This window comes from Electrophorus electricus, chromosome 19 (genome assembly GCF_013358815.1).
Source record: "Electrophorus electricus isolate fEleEle1 chromosome 19, fEleEle1.pri, whole genome shotgun sequence".
In the NCBI taxonomy this organism is placed as follows: domain Eukaryota; kingdom Metazoa; phylum Chordata; class Actinopteri; order Gymnotiformes; family Gymnotidae; genus Electrophorus; species Electrophorus electricus.
This window is the reverse complement of record NC_049553.1, coordinates 13,810,231-13,824,107: the sequence shown is the minus strand read 5'-3', so window position 1 is coordinate 13,824,107 and position 13,877 is coordinate 13,810,231. Positions and strand designations below refer to the sequence as shown.

The 13,877-nt window shown below is 35.7% G+C and overlaps 2 protein-coding genes and 1 long non-coding RNA gene across 3 annotated transcripts; all 3 read left to right on the top strand.

Moving 5' to 3' along the window:
* Window positions 1-364: 364 nt before the first annotated feature.
* LOC113569203 (GTPase IMAP family member 4-like) lies at window positions 365-2,996 on the top strand. The gene is made up of 3 exons (XM_035520007.1): window positions 365-488; window positions 1,754-1,823; window positions 1,987-2,996. Exon 3 carries the CDS (start codon window positions 1,995-1,997, stop codon window positions 2,994-2,996), a length of 1,002 nt encoding a protein of 333 aa, XP_035375900.1. The 5' UTR covers window positions 365-488; window positions 1,754-1,823; window positions 1,987-1,994.
* Window positions 2,997-7,080: 4,084 nt separating this feature from the next.
* LOC118243047 lies at window positions 7,081-9,134 on the top strand. Its single transcript, XR_004777162.1, has 3 exons — window positions 7,081-7,240; window positions 7,746-7,806; window positions 9,124-9,134. It is a non-coding gene; the product is annotated as an uncharacterized LOC118243047 (long non-coding RNA).
* A 189-nt stretch (window positions 9,135-9,323) lies between these two features.
* Window positions 9,324-10,972, top strand: LOC118243039 (GTPase IMAP family member 4-like). The gene has a single exon (XM_035536601.1). It carries the CDS (start codon window positions 9,340-9,342, stop codon window positions 10,366-10,368), a length of 1,029 nt encoding a protein of 342 aa, XP_035392494.1. The 5' UTR covers window positions 9,324-9,339; the 3' UTR covers window positions 10,369-10,972.
* Window positions 10,973-13,877: the final 2,905 nt, after the last annotated feature.

The following is a 13,877-nucleotide window of genomic DNA, read 5'->3' as shown; positions in this document are numbered from 1 at the left end:
TACATGTTTAAATTTTATGGTAATGAAAACAGTGTTTGACAGACCCGCAAGTAAGCTGTATTTTCATCTCACCACTAGAATTAGAAAACAACCATATGCTTAACTCTACAGCAAATATTGTCTCTATTCAGATCGCATGGTATTTTTAGAACAAACTGCGTTTTCTTGATGATTGGCTTTATTCTGTGGAATTAAAGCAAACAGCATGCCAATATACAGAACTTATCATAGAAGATTGGTATAATTGATCTCTTTACTGATAGAGCATATAAAAATCAGAAACCAAAATGAATTGATTTCTGAGGCTACTGGAAGGCCCTGGGGAGTTAAGTTCACCATTACCCACTGTCAGACGCCGCCTGGTCTCAATTGTTAATGGAAGAAGTGGCTGCAATAAATGGCTTAAGCTTTGATTTTTACCTTTTAGGTGTACAGAGCCTACAAACACTCATTCAAGTGTGTTTTGTAAAGATCTGGCCAACCTGCCGGTGAGTCCTAAACCTTATTCCTCTCTCTTGTAACTATACAGACCTGACTTCAAAACTAAAAGGTACAAAAGACCTTTTGATCTATTTTTGACGTTTGGTTTAATTTCTCAGAGTTAAAGTATCATTTGTCCTTTTGTGTCTATTCACATCTAAGTGTACCATCATAGTGTTGTTCAAATGAAAATGATGCTAAACGTTTTTGGTTTGTAGGGAATATAATAATTAGCTTATTTCCTATACTGTTTGGCAAGATACAATTACACATAAAAAATATGATAAATGCTTTGACAACATTGCATAATGTAGTTGAGAGTAAGGCCTGCTAGTTCTAGTTTTAAAGATTTATTCTGAAAAATAATGACAATAATAAACTTGATAAAGGTTTTGTAATGTGGAGCGATCACGAGGCGGACACAAACTGAAAAGAGTGAGATTTTTTAAGGCCAAATCCATAATCTGAGTCTTTGGCACAGTCTAGGGTCAATTTACCAACATAGAGGGATCCAGGAAACATAAGACAAACAGAAAGTAACACACGATAACAGGAAAACAACTAAACCGGCTAGATAGAAATGTACAACATGGAACACAGCTAGAACAATAACACAAACCACATGAACAGGCAGAGACACACAGTCAGAGCAAACATGGCAGGGCTTAGAACATCCAACTACAGAGAACACAGGAATGGAATCCCAAAGACCAGCAAACTAACAAGGACTAACACAAGGCATAAAGATTTAAATTTAATTCAAAACATAAATTAATCTTGTACAATCATTATTTGATTGTGGTAGTGATAATTTTATCAATAACATTATCTACATATTAAACAATGACGTTCAAGGAAGTCAAAAGTTCCTGTTCTCAAAAATTAAATCTTGTTTTTTATCTTTGGAAATACAATATCTTATTAAGTCCTTTATTATGTACACACGTGAAATTGTTTTAAGATCATTTGTCTTAATGTTTCGAGGCCCAATAATGCCAAACCCATCCATGTCCCAGAGTCTATGGTAACAAAACTGGCACTGCCCTCTGGATAGCAGGGATGAATTACTCTATCAATAGTCAGTCATGGATGTCTGTATGCTTGCTGACCAGGGCAGTTGGTGCTGCAAAAGTATTTTTCATTTAAAATTATTTTAACAAACAAACAAACAAAATGTAAATTGCGTGTGGTTTCCATTGTGTCAGAAATGTGAATGAGAGAAAGATCTGCAAGAAACTGCTTGAACAGGATCTTGATTTGTCTTTTTGTTTAGGTGCATAGAGGATAGAGGAGTCTGACTCACACCTGATACTGAACCTGCCTGCTCCTGAATAAAGGCAGAGGTACATTTTATATTATATTGTGAAATACCATTTAAACTTGATAACTCAAATGCACAGGTGACAATAACTTGACCTGAATGGTCTGAGCTCACCTCAAATTCATTGCATGGTAACTCATGCTGTCATAACATTGGTTATTCATCAATGCTCTTTTGCCTCTCAGTAGGAGCGATGGATGAACGGAGGATTGTGCTTCTTGGGAAAACAGGTGATGGTAAAAGCAGCGTTGGAAATGTGATACTGGGTGAAAAAGTGTTTCCTACTGGATGTTCACCCAACTCACAAACTCAAAAATGTTCCTTTAAAACAAAATCCATTACTGAGAAGTTAATAACAGTCATTGACACACCTGGGCTTTTTGACACTAGTCTCACTTCAGAGGAACTAAACTCTGAAATATTACGATGTGTTACTGAGTGTGCACCAGGCCTACATGCATTTGTGATTGTGCTCAAAGTTGGAAGATACACAAAGCACGAGATCGAAACTGTGAAAAAAATAACTGAATCATTTGGAGAGGATGCAGTAAGATATGCAATGGTGCTCTTCACCTTTGGTGATCAACTCATTGAGGGCCAGACTATTGAAGACTTTGTGAAGGAGAGTAGAGTGTTACAGCAGCTTGTGAATAAATGTGGAGGTCGTGTTCATGTCATTGATAATAAATACTGGAATGAGCAACAGGATGAGTACAGGAGCAACAGGGTTCAGGTGGAGAAGCTACTGAACACCATAGAGGAGATGGTGAGGGAGAATAGAGGAGAGTGTTACACCAATGAGATGCTACAGCTAGTAGATAAAGTTATAGATGCAGAGTGTAAGGCTTCATGTGAGGAAGGTAAAGAGGTTCCAGATATTAAAATAGTGAGAGAACAAGCAAAGCCGAGAGTTCATAGCAACCTGTTAGCAAAGTTAGTGGGGACGGGAACAGGAGCATTGACAGGTGCTTTCCTTGGCCTTGGGGCTGGAGTCTTAATTTCAGCGAGCGTTCCAGCATGCACAGCAGGTATACTTGGAACATCAAGTGCAGCTGGGGCAATAGCAGGAGTGATTAGTGGTAATCAAGGAGCAGATGGGGCAGAGACTGTGGATGAGGCAATGAAAATGGCATATAAAGAAACAGTTGAAGGTGCAATAGAAGTAATAGATAAAATTAAAGAACTCTTATCTTAAGTATAAGATCACCACAATGATCAGTATAAATTTAAACAGTAGATCTTATTTGATTAGTGAAATTTCAAAGACAAGAGAGCACATGAATGTGTGTAAAGAATGAACATACTGAAGCAGTTTACACATATATGGTTTGTATGTACACTTTTCGACTTTATTGGTTGATTTTGAACAATATTACATTTACTTTATCCATTTATCATAATGAACTGTCAAATCTGTCATTTTTATACAGACTGCAGCCTGTTCATTGTATGAAATCAACAGAAATGTCCCATAGATGTAGGTTCTATAGTAAAGAGAATGTTCACTGTTCAGTTTATGCTGATTTAATTTAGATTTTTGGCTGCTGACTGCATTTTATTATTAATATTATTTTGATTAATTGATGTCTGTACCTTTTTGTTTTTTGTTCAAGGGAATTAAAAATTTCACATTCATACTTGTTTGCTTGATTAGCCATACACTGGATTTGTCATTGATGTGGGTTATATATTAAATGCATTACTTTTTATTACAATTTGTCTCCAGAACCATCCTGCCCATTCCCATTTCCCTGATTATGAGTTTCCTCTGCGTTTAGTTTATCACGATGCTTCTGGCTATGTTCAAAATACCCAGTACTACATATTAGGTAAAGTAGCTGCTGATTGGTTCGCTGAGGAAGCTTTGGCTCTGCTGCCTATTCACTGTAGTTGAACATATATTTTTACCAGCTTTGATTTTGCTCAGTGGTTTTCTTTGGTGTACACCTCTCGAGATGATGGTGATTATTATTAGTATTGTTGTTGTTGTATAATATTGATAATAAATTTGTTTTACAATAAGAAATCTCCTCATTATAAAGGTGGACCAATCATTTGAAAATGTCTGACAAACATTATTTAGGTTTGGTTTTGCCCTGTCAAAAATGCCAGGACCAGCATCAACTGGTTTGAAGTGGATAATGATTTGTCGTTTGTCGTAGAGGTGACAGGATTCTGTCTCACTTGGGATATTGAGGTGCATGCCAACACTAAAGTAACTGACTGAAGTGACTGCAGACATTAAAAGGTACCAATCTGTCGTTTTTTATACAGACTGCAGCCTGTTCACTGTATGTAACTCAACAGGAATCTCACATAGATATACTGTAGGTACTTTATTAAAGAGAATGTACATTTTTCAGTCTATGCCAATTTAATTTTGATTAATGGTTGCTGACTGCATTTTAATACTAATAACATTTAGATTATTTGATATTTGATCTGTCTGTAACTTTTATGGTCTTTGTTCAAGTGAATAAAAAATTCACTTTGAAGTTTTCCTTTAACAATGATCCACTAGGTACTAAGACCCAAACGTCACTACTATATAGTGACCAGATCAAATTTTTCTTATCTTAAGCATTCCCACAGCACAAGGCAGATATAACGAGGGGCAGGTTGAGAGCGAACACACACCGGAAGTAACAACGCCTTGGACGTGAGAGCGAGCTGAATCAATGACCAGGGAAGCCATAATGAGAATAAAAGACAGACAAGATAGAATAAATGAATACATTTAATAACAGAAGCAGACTAACCAGGGAAATACATAATACAGAATAGAACGAAGGAACAAACAGAAGACTAACAAACTAACAGGGTGAAGATAACTAGGCAACAAAAAATATAAACAGTAAGGTATTACTAATGGAAGGACAACGATGAATTGTAAAACTAGGACAAGCGGGGAAGGAAACTGATTAGGAAGGGGAATAGACTGAACCAGGCTACTTAAGATAGACAAACAATAACCACGACAAAAGCACAGGTAACAGAACCAAAAGGAAAACCAGACAACATCCTTTCATATATGAACACGGGAAGACAAACCTAACAGAAGCGAAGAGACGGTAGAACACCTGACGAGGAACGAGAATTGAACAAGACTGGCAAATACAAACAGGGAAAGCAACGTAGACAGAGAGAAAGTACAACAGATGGGAGAACACCTGACGAGGAATGAGAACAGAATAAAACTAGCGAGCACGAAAAAATTAAAGCGTAACTTAGCCTGGAGCGCAGAGAATAAGTGTAACAGAACGAGAAGCGACATATATATATATATATATATATGGACCATGGAAACAGACGACAGCAGGAAAACCTGGAAGTGCTTGAGTAGCCAGGAAAATGGAGGATTTACTTTTTGTCTATTTCACTCACACTAATTGGAATTTTTGTGAAACAATACTATTGTTATACAAAAAATACATAAAAGTGCATTTATATACAGTACCGACAATGCATTTTGAAGAACATAGTACAATATGGAGCATAACTGGGCATAACTTGGCATCCATACATTTTAAACAAAATTGTTATATTTTAGAAACAAAATACCATTGTGCGCAATAAGACTTAATGTATGATGGCCCCTGTTTACTATTTAAGATAATTTATGCATATGATTATCCCTGTATATGATAGATGGATCAAATATGTTTGGAGATTTTTTAAAATTATTTTTTTATTGTTATATTTTGAAATGTGAATGAATACCAGTGTGGCATTCAGTAAATAGGTACACTGATGAAATATAGAAAAGAAGGATGTATATAATGTAGTGCATAGTTTGATGTTTAGTACAATGACAATAACCAGTGTCTATGGTTTTACATCCTGTGTTTAAAGAAGTCACACACTTCTGAAAAATTTCATTTCTTAGCAAAACCACAGAGAGAGCATGTTAACGGAATTTCAATTACAAGATGTATTTCTCTTCTGTGGTGATGGGAAATAGAAGATAAAATTTTGGGTACCTCAAATTGTAAGCTGACCACGTAAAACAGACATTTTAAAAAAAATCTGAACAACACTGGTGATTTAAATCAAATTAACACAAAGAAAGTTTTTACAGTGTGTTTTTTTTCTTGGGTTTACTCTACCATAGTAAATTATGTTCACTGGATTAAGCACAGGCCCAAACCAGCCAATTTCCAATGATTTTGCTTTGCTTATGATTGTGATTTTTTATTCAAATGTTATCATGCAAGCTATATAGACTCTGATTAAATTATATAACTGGATCATCAGAAATGAAAGCTAAAAGTATTTATTTATTTTTTATAATTTAGCAAATTATTTTGTTTAGTAAAAGAAAAAGTGTGCATGTTTAATAAAACACTTTGCTATGGGTTTCCAAAAGGCCTTATCAAGTGTCCACAAATCCATCCAAGTTATTCAAAACACACATTTCAAGTGAAGAGAATACTTGTTTTATCAGCATATAACTAAAAACATGTTCCCAGGGTCCTATGTTCCTAGGAAGGTTAATGTGTTCACAAAGTATTGAACTAGGGAACATAAGATCCTGGAAACACAGGACCTTGTGAGCATAGATATGGTCACAGAGGGATGTGCGCATATTACTGTGGTGGCATGGTATGACAGTAGTGTTGACTCTACTGAGTACAATCACTTAGTGATTTAATTATTGACAGAAAATTAGCAATCTCTGGATCAGAAACCAAAACTCCATGTGTGCATTATGCATCACCGTTACCAAGAACATGGCTCACTTTATGCCTCTATGACTTCATGAAATGAAACACAAAACATAAATTAGGCAAAGCCTCCTTCATGTTGATAATTTATGATAAATGCCTATTAATGCACATTTTTGTAAACAAATATAATATCATGAAACACCTAAAATTTTAATATAAAATTCAATGTTCTACATGTATGGTGTTCGAAAATGCCCAATTATTTGTTGATGAGACCATTAAAAGCTTAATATTATAACATTTTAGGTTTGTTCTATTTTTTTTATGCAGGAGTGTATGGGTTGAATAGGAGGGATATACATATCAAAATGTAGTTTGTGTGTTTGTTTTACAATAATAAATCTCCTCATTATAAAGGCGGACCAAATCATTTGAAAATGTCTGCAACTGAAACCAAATTAATAATAAATTTTAGCAGTGACCAGGAACTGGTTGGTTGACATTGTCATGGACTGAAACAATCACAACTATTTCCCCGAGTACATCAGCAAAGCATATTTTCCTTTTTAATGGGGGAAGAGTAGTTAACGGGACTTAGGTGTGGTTTTGACCTGTCACAACTGTGAAAATGAGGACCGGCAACAACTGGTTTGAACTGGATATTGATTTGTGGTTTGTCGTAGATATATAGAGGTGACAGGTTTCTGTCTCAGATATTGAGGTGCCTGCCAACACAGAAGTAACTGACTGAAGTGACTGCAGACATTAAAAGGTAGCCAAATCTTATAAAAAAAATTTATTTGCTTTCAGTGTGCAGCCATTGCATAAACAGTGCTAGAATGTGCTTTTATACATGTTTAAATTTTATGGTAATGAAAACAGTGTTTGACAGACCCGCAAGTAAGCTGTATTTTCATCTCACCACTAGAATTAGAAAACAACCATATGCTTAACTCTACAGCAAATATTGTCTCTATTCAGATCGCATGGTATTTTTAGAACAAACTGCGTTTTCTTGATGATTGGCTTTATTCTGTGGAATTAAAGCAAACAGCATGCCAATATACAGAACTTATCATAGAAGATTGGTATAATTGATCTCTTTACTGATAGAGCATATAAAAATCAGAAACCAAAATGAATTGATTTCTGAGGCTACTGGAAGGCCCTGGGGAGTTAAGTTCACCATTACCCACTGTCAGACGCCGCCTGGTCTCAATTGTTAATGGAAGAAGTGGCTGCAATAAATGGCTTAAGCTTTGATTTTTACCTTTTAGGTGTACAGAGCCTACAAACACTCATTCAAGTGTGTTTTGTAAAGATCTGGCCAACCTGCCGGTGAGTCCTAAATCTTATTCCTCTCTCTTGTAACTACATACACTTGTCTTCAAAATTAAAGGTACAAAAGACATGTAAACTTTCTTTTGTTCTATTTTTCACCTTTGGTTTATTTTCTCAGAGTTAAAGGATCATTTGTCCTTTTGTGTCTATTCAAATCTGTAAGTGTACCATCATAGTGCTGTTCAAATTAAAGTGTTGCTGAACATTTTCAGTTTGTAGGGAATATAATAATTAGCTTATTTCCTATACTGTTTAGCAAGATACAATTACACATTAAAAAAAAATATGATAAATGCTTTGACAACATTGCATAATGTAGTTGAGAGTAAGGCCTGCTAGTTCTAGTTTTAAAGATTTATTCTGAAAAATAATGACAATAATAAACTTGATAAAGGTTTTGTAATGTGGAGCGATCACGAGGCGGACACAAACTGAAAAGAGTGAGATTTTTTAACGCCAAATCCATAATCTGAGTCTTTGGCACAGTCCAGGGTCAATTTACCAACATAGATGGATCCAGGAAACATAAGACAAACAGAAAGTAACACACAATAACAGGAAAACAACTAAACTGGCTAGATAGAAATGTACAACATGGAACTCAACTAGAACAAAAACACAGGCTACAATAAGGAACAAAAACTACACGAACAGGCAGAGACACACAGTCAGAGCAAACAACGCAGGGCTTAGAACATCCAACTTCACAGAACACAGGAATAGAATCACAAGCTATAAATACACAAGGTAATGAGGACTAACAATGAACAGGTGATACAAATGAGAAGGTGAAAACCAAAACAAGGAATGGAGAAAATGAGACAATAACATGAGACAGGGAAACCATGGAGACAGGGATGATAGGAGGGGCCAACCCTAACACACTGAATGAGACTTACTGCTTGTTCATGTTTTAAATTAATCTTGTACAATCATTATGTGATTGTGATAGTGATACAGGAAATCAAAAGTTCCTGTTCTCAAAAATTAAGTCTTGTTTTAAGATAATTTGTGTTAGTGTTTCAAGGCCCAATGATGCAAAACCCATCCATGTCCCAGAGTCTATGATAACAAAACTGGCACTGCCCTCTGGATAGCAGGGATGAATTACTCTATCAATAGTCAGTCATGCATGTTTGTATGCTTGCTGACCAGGGCAGTTGGTGCTGCAAAAGTATTTTTCATTTAAAATTGTTTTAACAAATAAACAAACAAAATGTAAATTGTGTGTGGTTTCCATTGTGTCAGAAATGTTAAAGAGAAAGATCTGCAAGAAACTGCTTGAACAGGATCTTGATTTGTCTTTTTGTTTAGGTGCATAGAGGCTACAGGATTCTGACTCACATGTGATACTGAACCTGCCTGCCGCAGAATAAAGGCAGAGAGGTAAAGTTTATATTATATTGTGAAATACCATTTAAACTTAATAACTCAAATGAACAGGTGACAATAACTTATCCTGAATGGTCTGAACTCACCTCAAATTCATTGCATGGTAACTCATGCTGTCATAACATTGGTTATTCAGCAATGCTCTTTTGTCTCTCAGTAGGAGCGATGGATGAACGGAGGATTGTGCTTCTTGGGAAAACAGGTGATGGTAAAAGCAGTGCTGGAAATCTGATCCTGGGTGAACAAGTATTTGGTTCTAAATGTTCACCCAACTCACAAACTCAAAAATGCTACTTAAATACAAAACCCATTAATGAGAAGTTAATAACAGTCATTGACACACCTGGGTTTTTTGACACTAGTCTCACTTCAGAGGAATTAAACTCTGAAATATTACGATGTGTTACTGAGTGTGCACCAGGCCCACATGCATTTGTGATTGTGCTCAAAGTTGGAAGATACACAAAGCACGAGATCGAAACTGTGAAAAAAATAACTGAATCATTTGGAGAGGATGCCCTAAAATATGCAGTGGTGCTCTTCACCTTTGGTGATCAACTCCCTGAGGGCCAGATGATTGAAGACTTTGTGAAGCAGAGTAGAGAGTTACAGGACCTTGTGAATAAATGTGGAGGTCGTGTTCATGTCATTGATAATAAATACTGGAATGAGCAACAGGATGAGTACAGGAGCAACAGGGTTCAGGTGGAGAAGCTACTGAACACCATAGAGGAGATGGTGAGGGAGAATAGAGGAGAGTGTTACACCAATGAGATGCTACAGCTAGTAGATAAAGTTATAGATGCAGAGTGTAAGGCTTCATGTGAGGAAGGTAAAGAGGTTCCAGATATTAAAATAGTGAGAGAACAAGCAAAGCCGAGAGTTCATAGCAACCTGTTAGCAAAGTTAGTGGGGACGGGAACAGGAGCATTGACAGGTGCTTTCCTTGGCCTTGGGGCTGGAGTCTTAATTTCAGCGAGCGTTCCAGCATGCACAGCAGGTATACTTGGAACATCAAGTGCAGCTGGGGCAATAGCAGGAGTGATTAGTGGTAATCAAGGAGCAGATGGGGCAGAGACTGTGGATGAGGCAATGAAAATGGCATATAAAGAAACAGTTGAAGGTGCAATAGAAGTAATAGATAAAATTAAAGAACTCTTATCTTAAGTATAAGATCACCACAATGATCAGTATAAATTTAAACAGTAGATCTTATTTGATTAGTGAAATTTCAAAGACAAGAGAGCACATGAATGTGTGTAAAGAATGAACATACTGAAGCAGTTTACACATATATGGTTTGTATGTACACTTTTCGACTTTATTGGTTGATTTTGAACAATATTACATTTACTTTATCCATTTATCATAATGAACTGTCAAATCTGTCATTTTTATACAGACTGCAGCCTGTTCATTGTATGAAATCAACAGAAATGTCCCATAGATGTAGGTTCTATAGTAAAGAGAATGTTCACTGTTCAGTTTATGCTGATTTAATTTAGATTTTTGGCTGCTGACTGCATTTTATTATTAATATTATTTTGATTAATTGATGTCTGTACCTTTTTGTTTTTTGTTCAAGGGAATTAAAAATTTCACATTCATACTTGTTTGCTTGATTAGCCATACACTGGATTTGTCATTGATGTGGGTTATATATTAAATGCATTACTTTTTATTACAATTTGTCTCCAGAACCATCCTGCCCATTCCCATTTCCCTGATTATGAGTTTCCTCTGCGTTTAGTTTATCACGATGCTTCTGGCTATGTTCAAAATACCCAGTACTACATATTAGGTAAAGTAGCTGCTGATTGGTTCGCTGAGGAAGCTTTGGCTCTGCTGCCTATTCACTGTAGTTGAACATATATTTTTACCAGCTTTGATTTTGCTCAGTGGTTTTCTTTGGTGTACACCTCTCGAGATGATGGTGATTATTATTAGTATTGTTGTTGTTGTATAATATTGATAATAAATTTGTTTTACAATAAGAAATCTCCTCATTATAAAGGTGGACCAATCATTTGAAAATGTCTGACAAACATTATTTAGGTTTGGTTTTGCCCTGTCAAAAATGCCAGGACCAGCATCAACTGGTTTGAAGTGGATAATGATTTGTCGTTTGTCGTAGAGGTGACAGGATTCTGTCTCACTTGGGATATTGAGGTGCATGCCAACACTAAAGTAACTGACTGAAGTGACTGCAGACATTAAAAGGTACCAATCTGTCGTTTTTTATACAGACTGCAGCCTGTTCACTGTATGTAACTCAACAGGAATCTCACATAGATATACTGTAGGTACTTTATTAAAGAGAATGTACATTTTTCAGTCTATGCCAATTTAATTTTGATTAATGGTTGCTGACTGCATTTTAATACTAATAACATTTAGATTATTTGATATTTGATCTGTCTGTAACTTTTATGGTCTTTGTTCAAGTGAATAAAAAATTCACTTTGAAGTTTTCCTTTAACAATGATCCACTAGGTACTAAGACCCAAACGTCACTACTATATAGTGACCAGATCAAATTTTTCTTATCTTAAGCATTCCCACAGCACAAGGCAGATATAACGAGGGGCAGGTTGAGAGCGAACACACACCGGAAGTAACAACGCCTTGGACGTGAGAGCGAGCTGAATCAATGACCAGGGAAGCCATAATGAGAATAAAAGACAGACAAGATAGAATAAATGAATACATTTAATAACAGAAGCAGACTAACCAGGGAAATACATAATACAGAATAGAACGAAGGAACAAACAGAAGACTAACAAACTAACAGGGTGAAGATAACTAGGCAACAAAAAATATAAACAGTAAGGTATTACTAATGGAAGGACAACGATGAATTGTAAAACTAGGACAAGCGGGGAAGGAAACTGATTAGGAAGGGGAATAGACTGAACCAGGCTACTTAAGATAGACAAACAATAACCACGACAAAAGCACAGGTAACAGAACCAAAAGGAAAACCAGACAACATCCTTTCATATATGAACACGGGAAGACAAACCTAACAGAAGCGAAGAGACGGTAGAACACCTGACGAGGAACGAGAATTGAACAAGACTGGCAAATACAAACAGGGAAAGCAACGTAGACAGAGAGAAAGTACAACAGATGGGAGAACACCTGACGAGGAATGAGAACAGAATAAAACTAGCGAGCACGAAAAAATTAAAGCGTAACTTAGCCTGGAGCGCAGAGAATAAGTGTAACAGAACGAGAAGCGACATATATATATATATATATATGGACCATGGAAACAGACGACAGCAGGAAAACCTGGAAGTGCTTGAGTAGCCAGGAAAATGGAGGATTTACTTTTTGTCTATTTCACTCACACTAATTGGAATTTTTGTGAAACAATACTATTGTTATACAAAAAATACATAAAAGTGCATTTATATACAGTACCGACAATGCATTTTGAAGAACATAGTACAATACGGAGCATAACTGGGCATAACTTGGCATCCATACATTTTAAACAAAATTGTTATATTTTAGAAACAAAATACCATTGTGCGCAATAAGACTTAATGTATGATGGCCCCTGTTTACTATTTAAGATAATTTATGCATATGATTATCCCTGTATATGATAGATGGATCAAATATGTTTGGAGATTTTTTAAAATTATTTTTTTATTGTTATATTTTGAAATGTGAATGAATACCAGTGTGGCATTCAGTAAATAGGTACACTGATGAAATATAGAAAAGAAGGATGTATATAATGTAGTGCATAGTTTGATGTTTAGTACAATGACAATAACCAGTGTCTATGGTTTTACATCCTGTGTTTAAAGAAGTCACACACTTCTGAAAAATTTCATTTCTTAGCAAAACCACAGAGAGAGCATGTTAACGGAATTTCAATTACAAGATGTATTTCTCTTCTGTGGTGATGGGAAATAGAAGATAAAATTTTGGGTACCTCAAATTGTAAGCTGACCACGTAAAACAGACATTTTAAAAAAAATCTGAACAACACTGGTGATTTAAATCAAATTAACACAAAGAAAGTTTTTACAGTGTGTTTTTTTTCTTGGGTTTACTCTACCATAGTAAATTATGTTCACTGGATTAAGCACAGGCCCAAACCAGCCAATTTCCAATGATTTTGCTTTGCTTATGATTGTGATTTTTTATTCAAATGTTATCATGCAAGCTATATAGACTCTGATTAAATTATATAACTGGATCATCAGAAATGAAAGCTAAAAGTATTTATTTATTTTTTATAATTTAGCAAATTATTTTGTTTAGTAAAAGAAAAAGTGTGCATGTTTAATAAAACACTTTGCTATGGGTTTCCAAAAGGCCTTATCAAGTGTCCACAAATCCATCCAAGTTATTCAAAACACACATTTCAAGTGAAGAGAATACTTGTTTTATCAGCATATAACTAAAAACATGTTCCCAGGGTCCTATGTTCCTAGGAAGGTTAATGTGTTCACAAAGTATTGAACTAGGGAACATAAGATCCTGGAAACACAGGACCTTGTGAGCATAGATATGGTCACAGAGGGATGTGCGCATATTACTGTGGTGGCATGGTATGACAGTAGTGTTGACTCTACTGAGTACAATCACTTAGTGATTTAATTATTGACAGAAAATTAGCAATCTCTGGATCAGAAACCAAAACTCCATGTGTGCA

Coding starts and splice junctions, on each gene's coding strand:
- LOC118243039 (XM_035536601.1), top strand. CDS start 9,340: ATGCTCTTTTGTCTCTCAGTAGGAGCGATGGATGAACGGAGGATTGTG.
- LOC113569203 (XM_035520007.1), top strand. CDS start 1,995: ATGGATGAACGGAGGATTGTGCTTCTTGGGAAAACAGGTGATGGTAAA.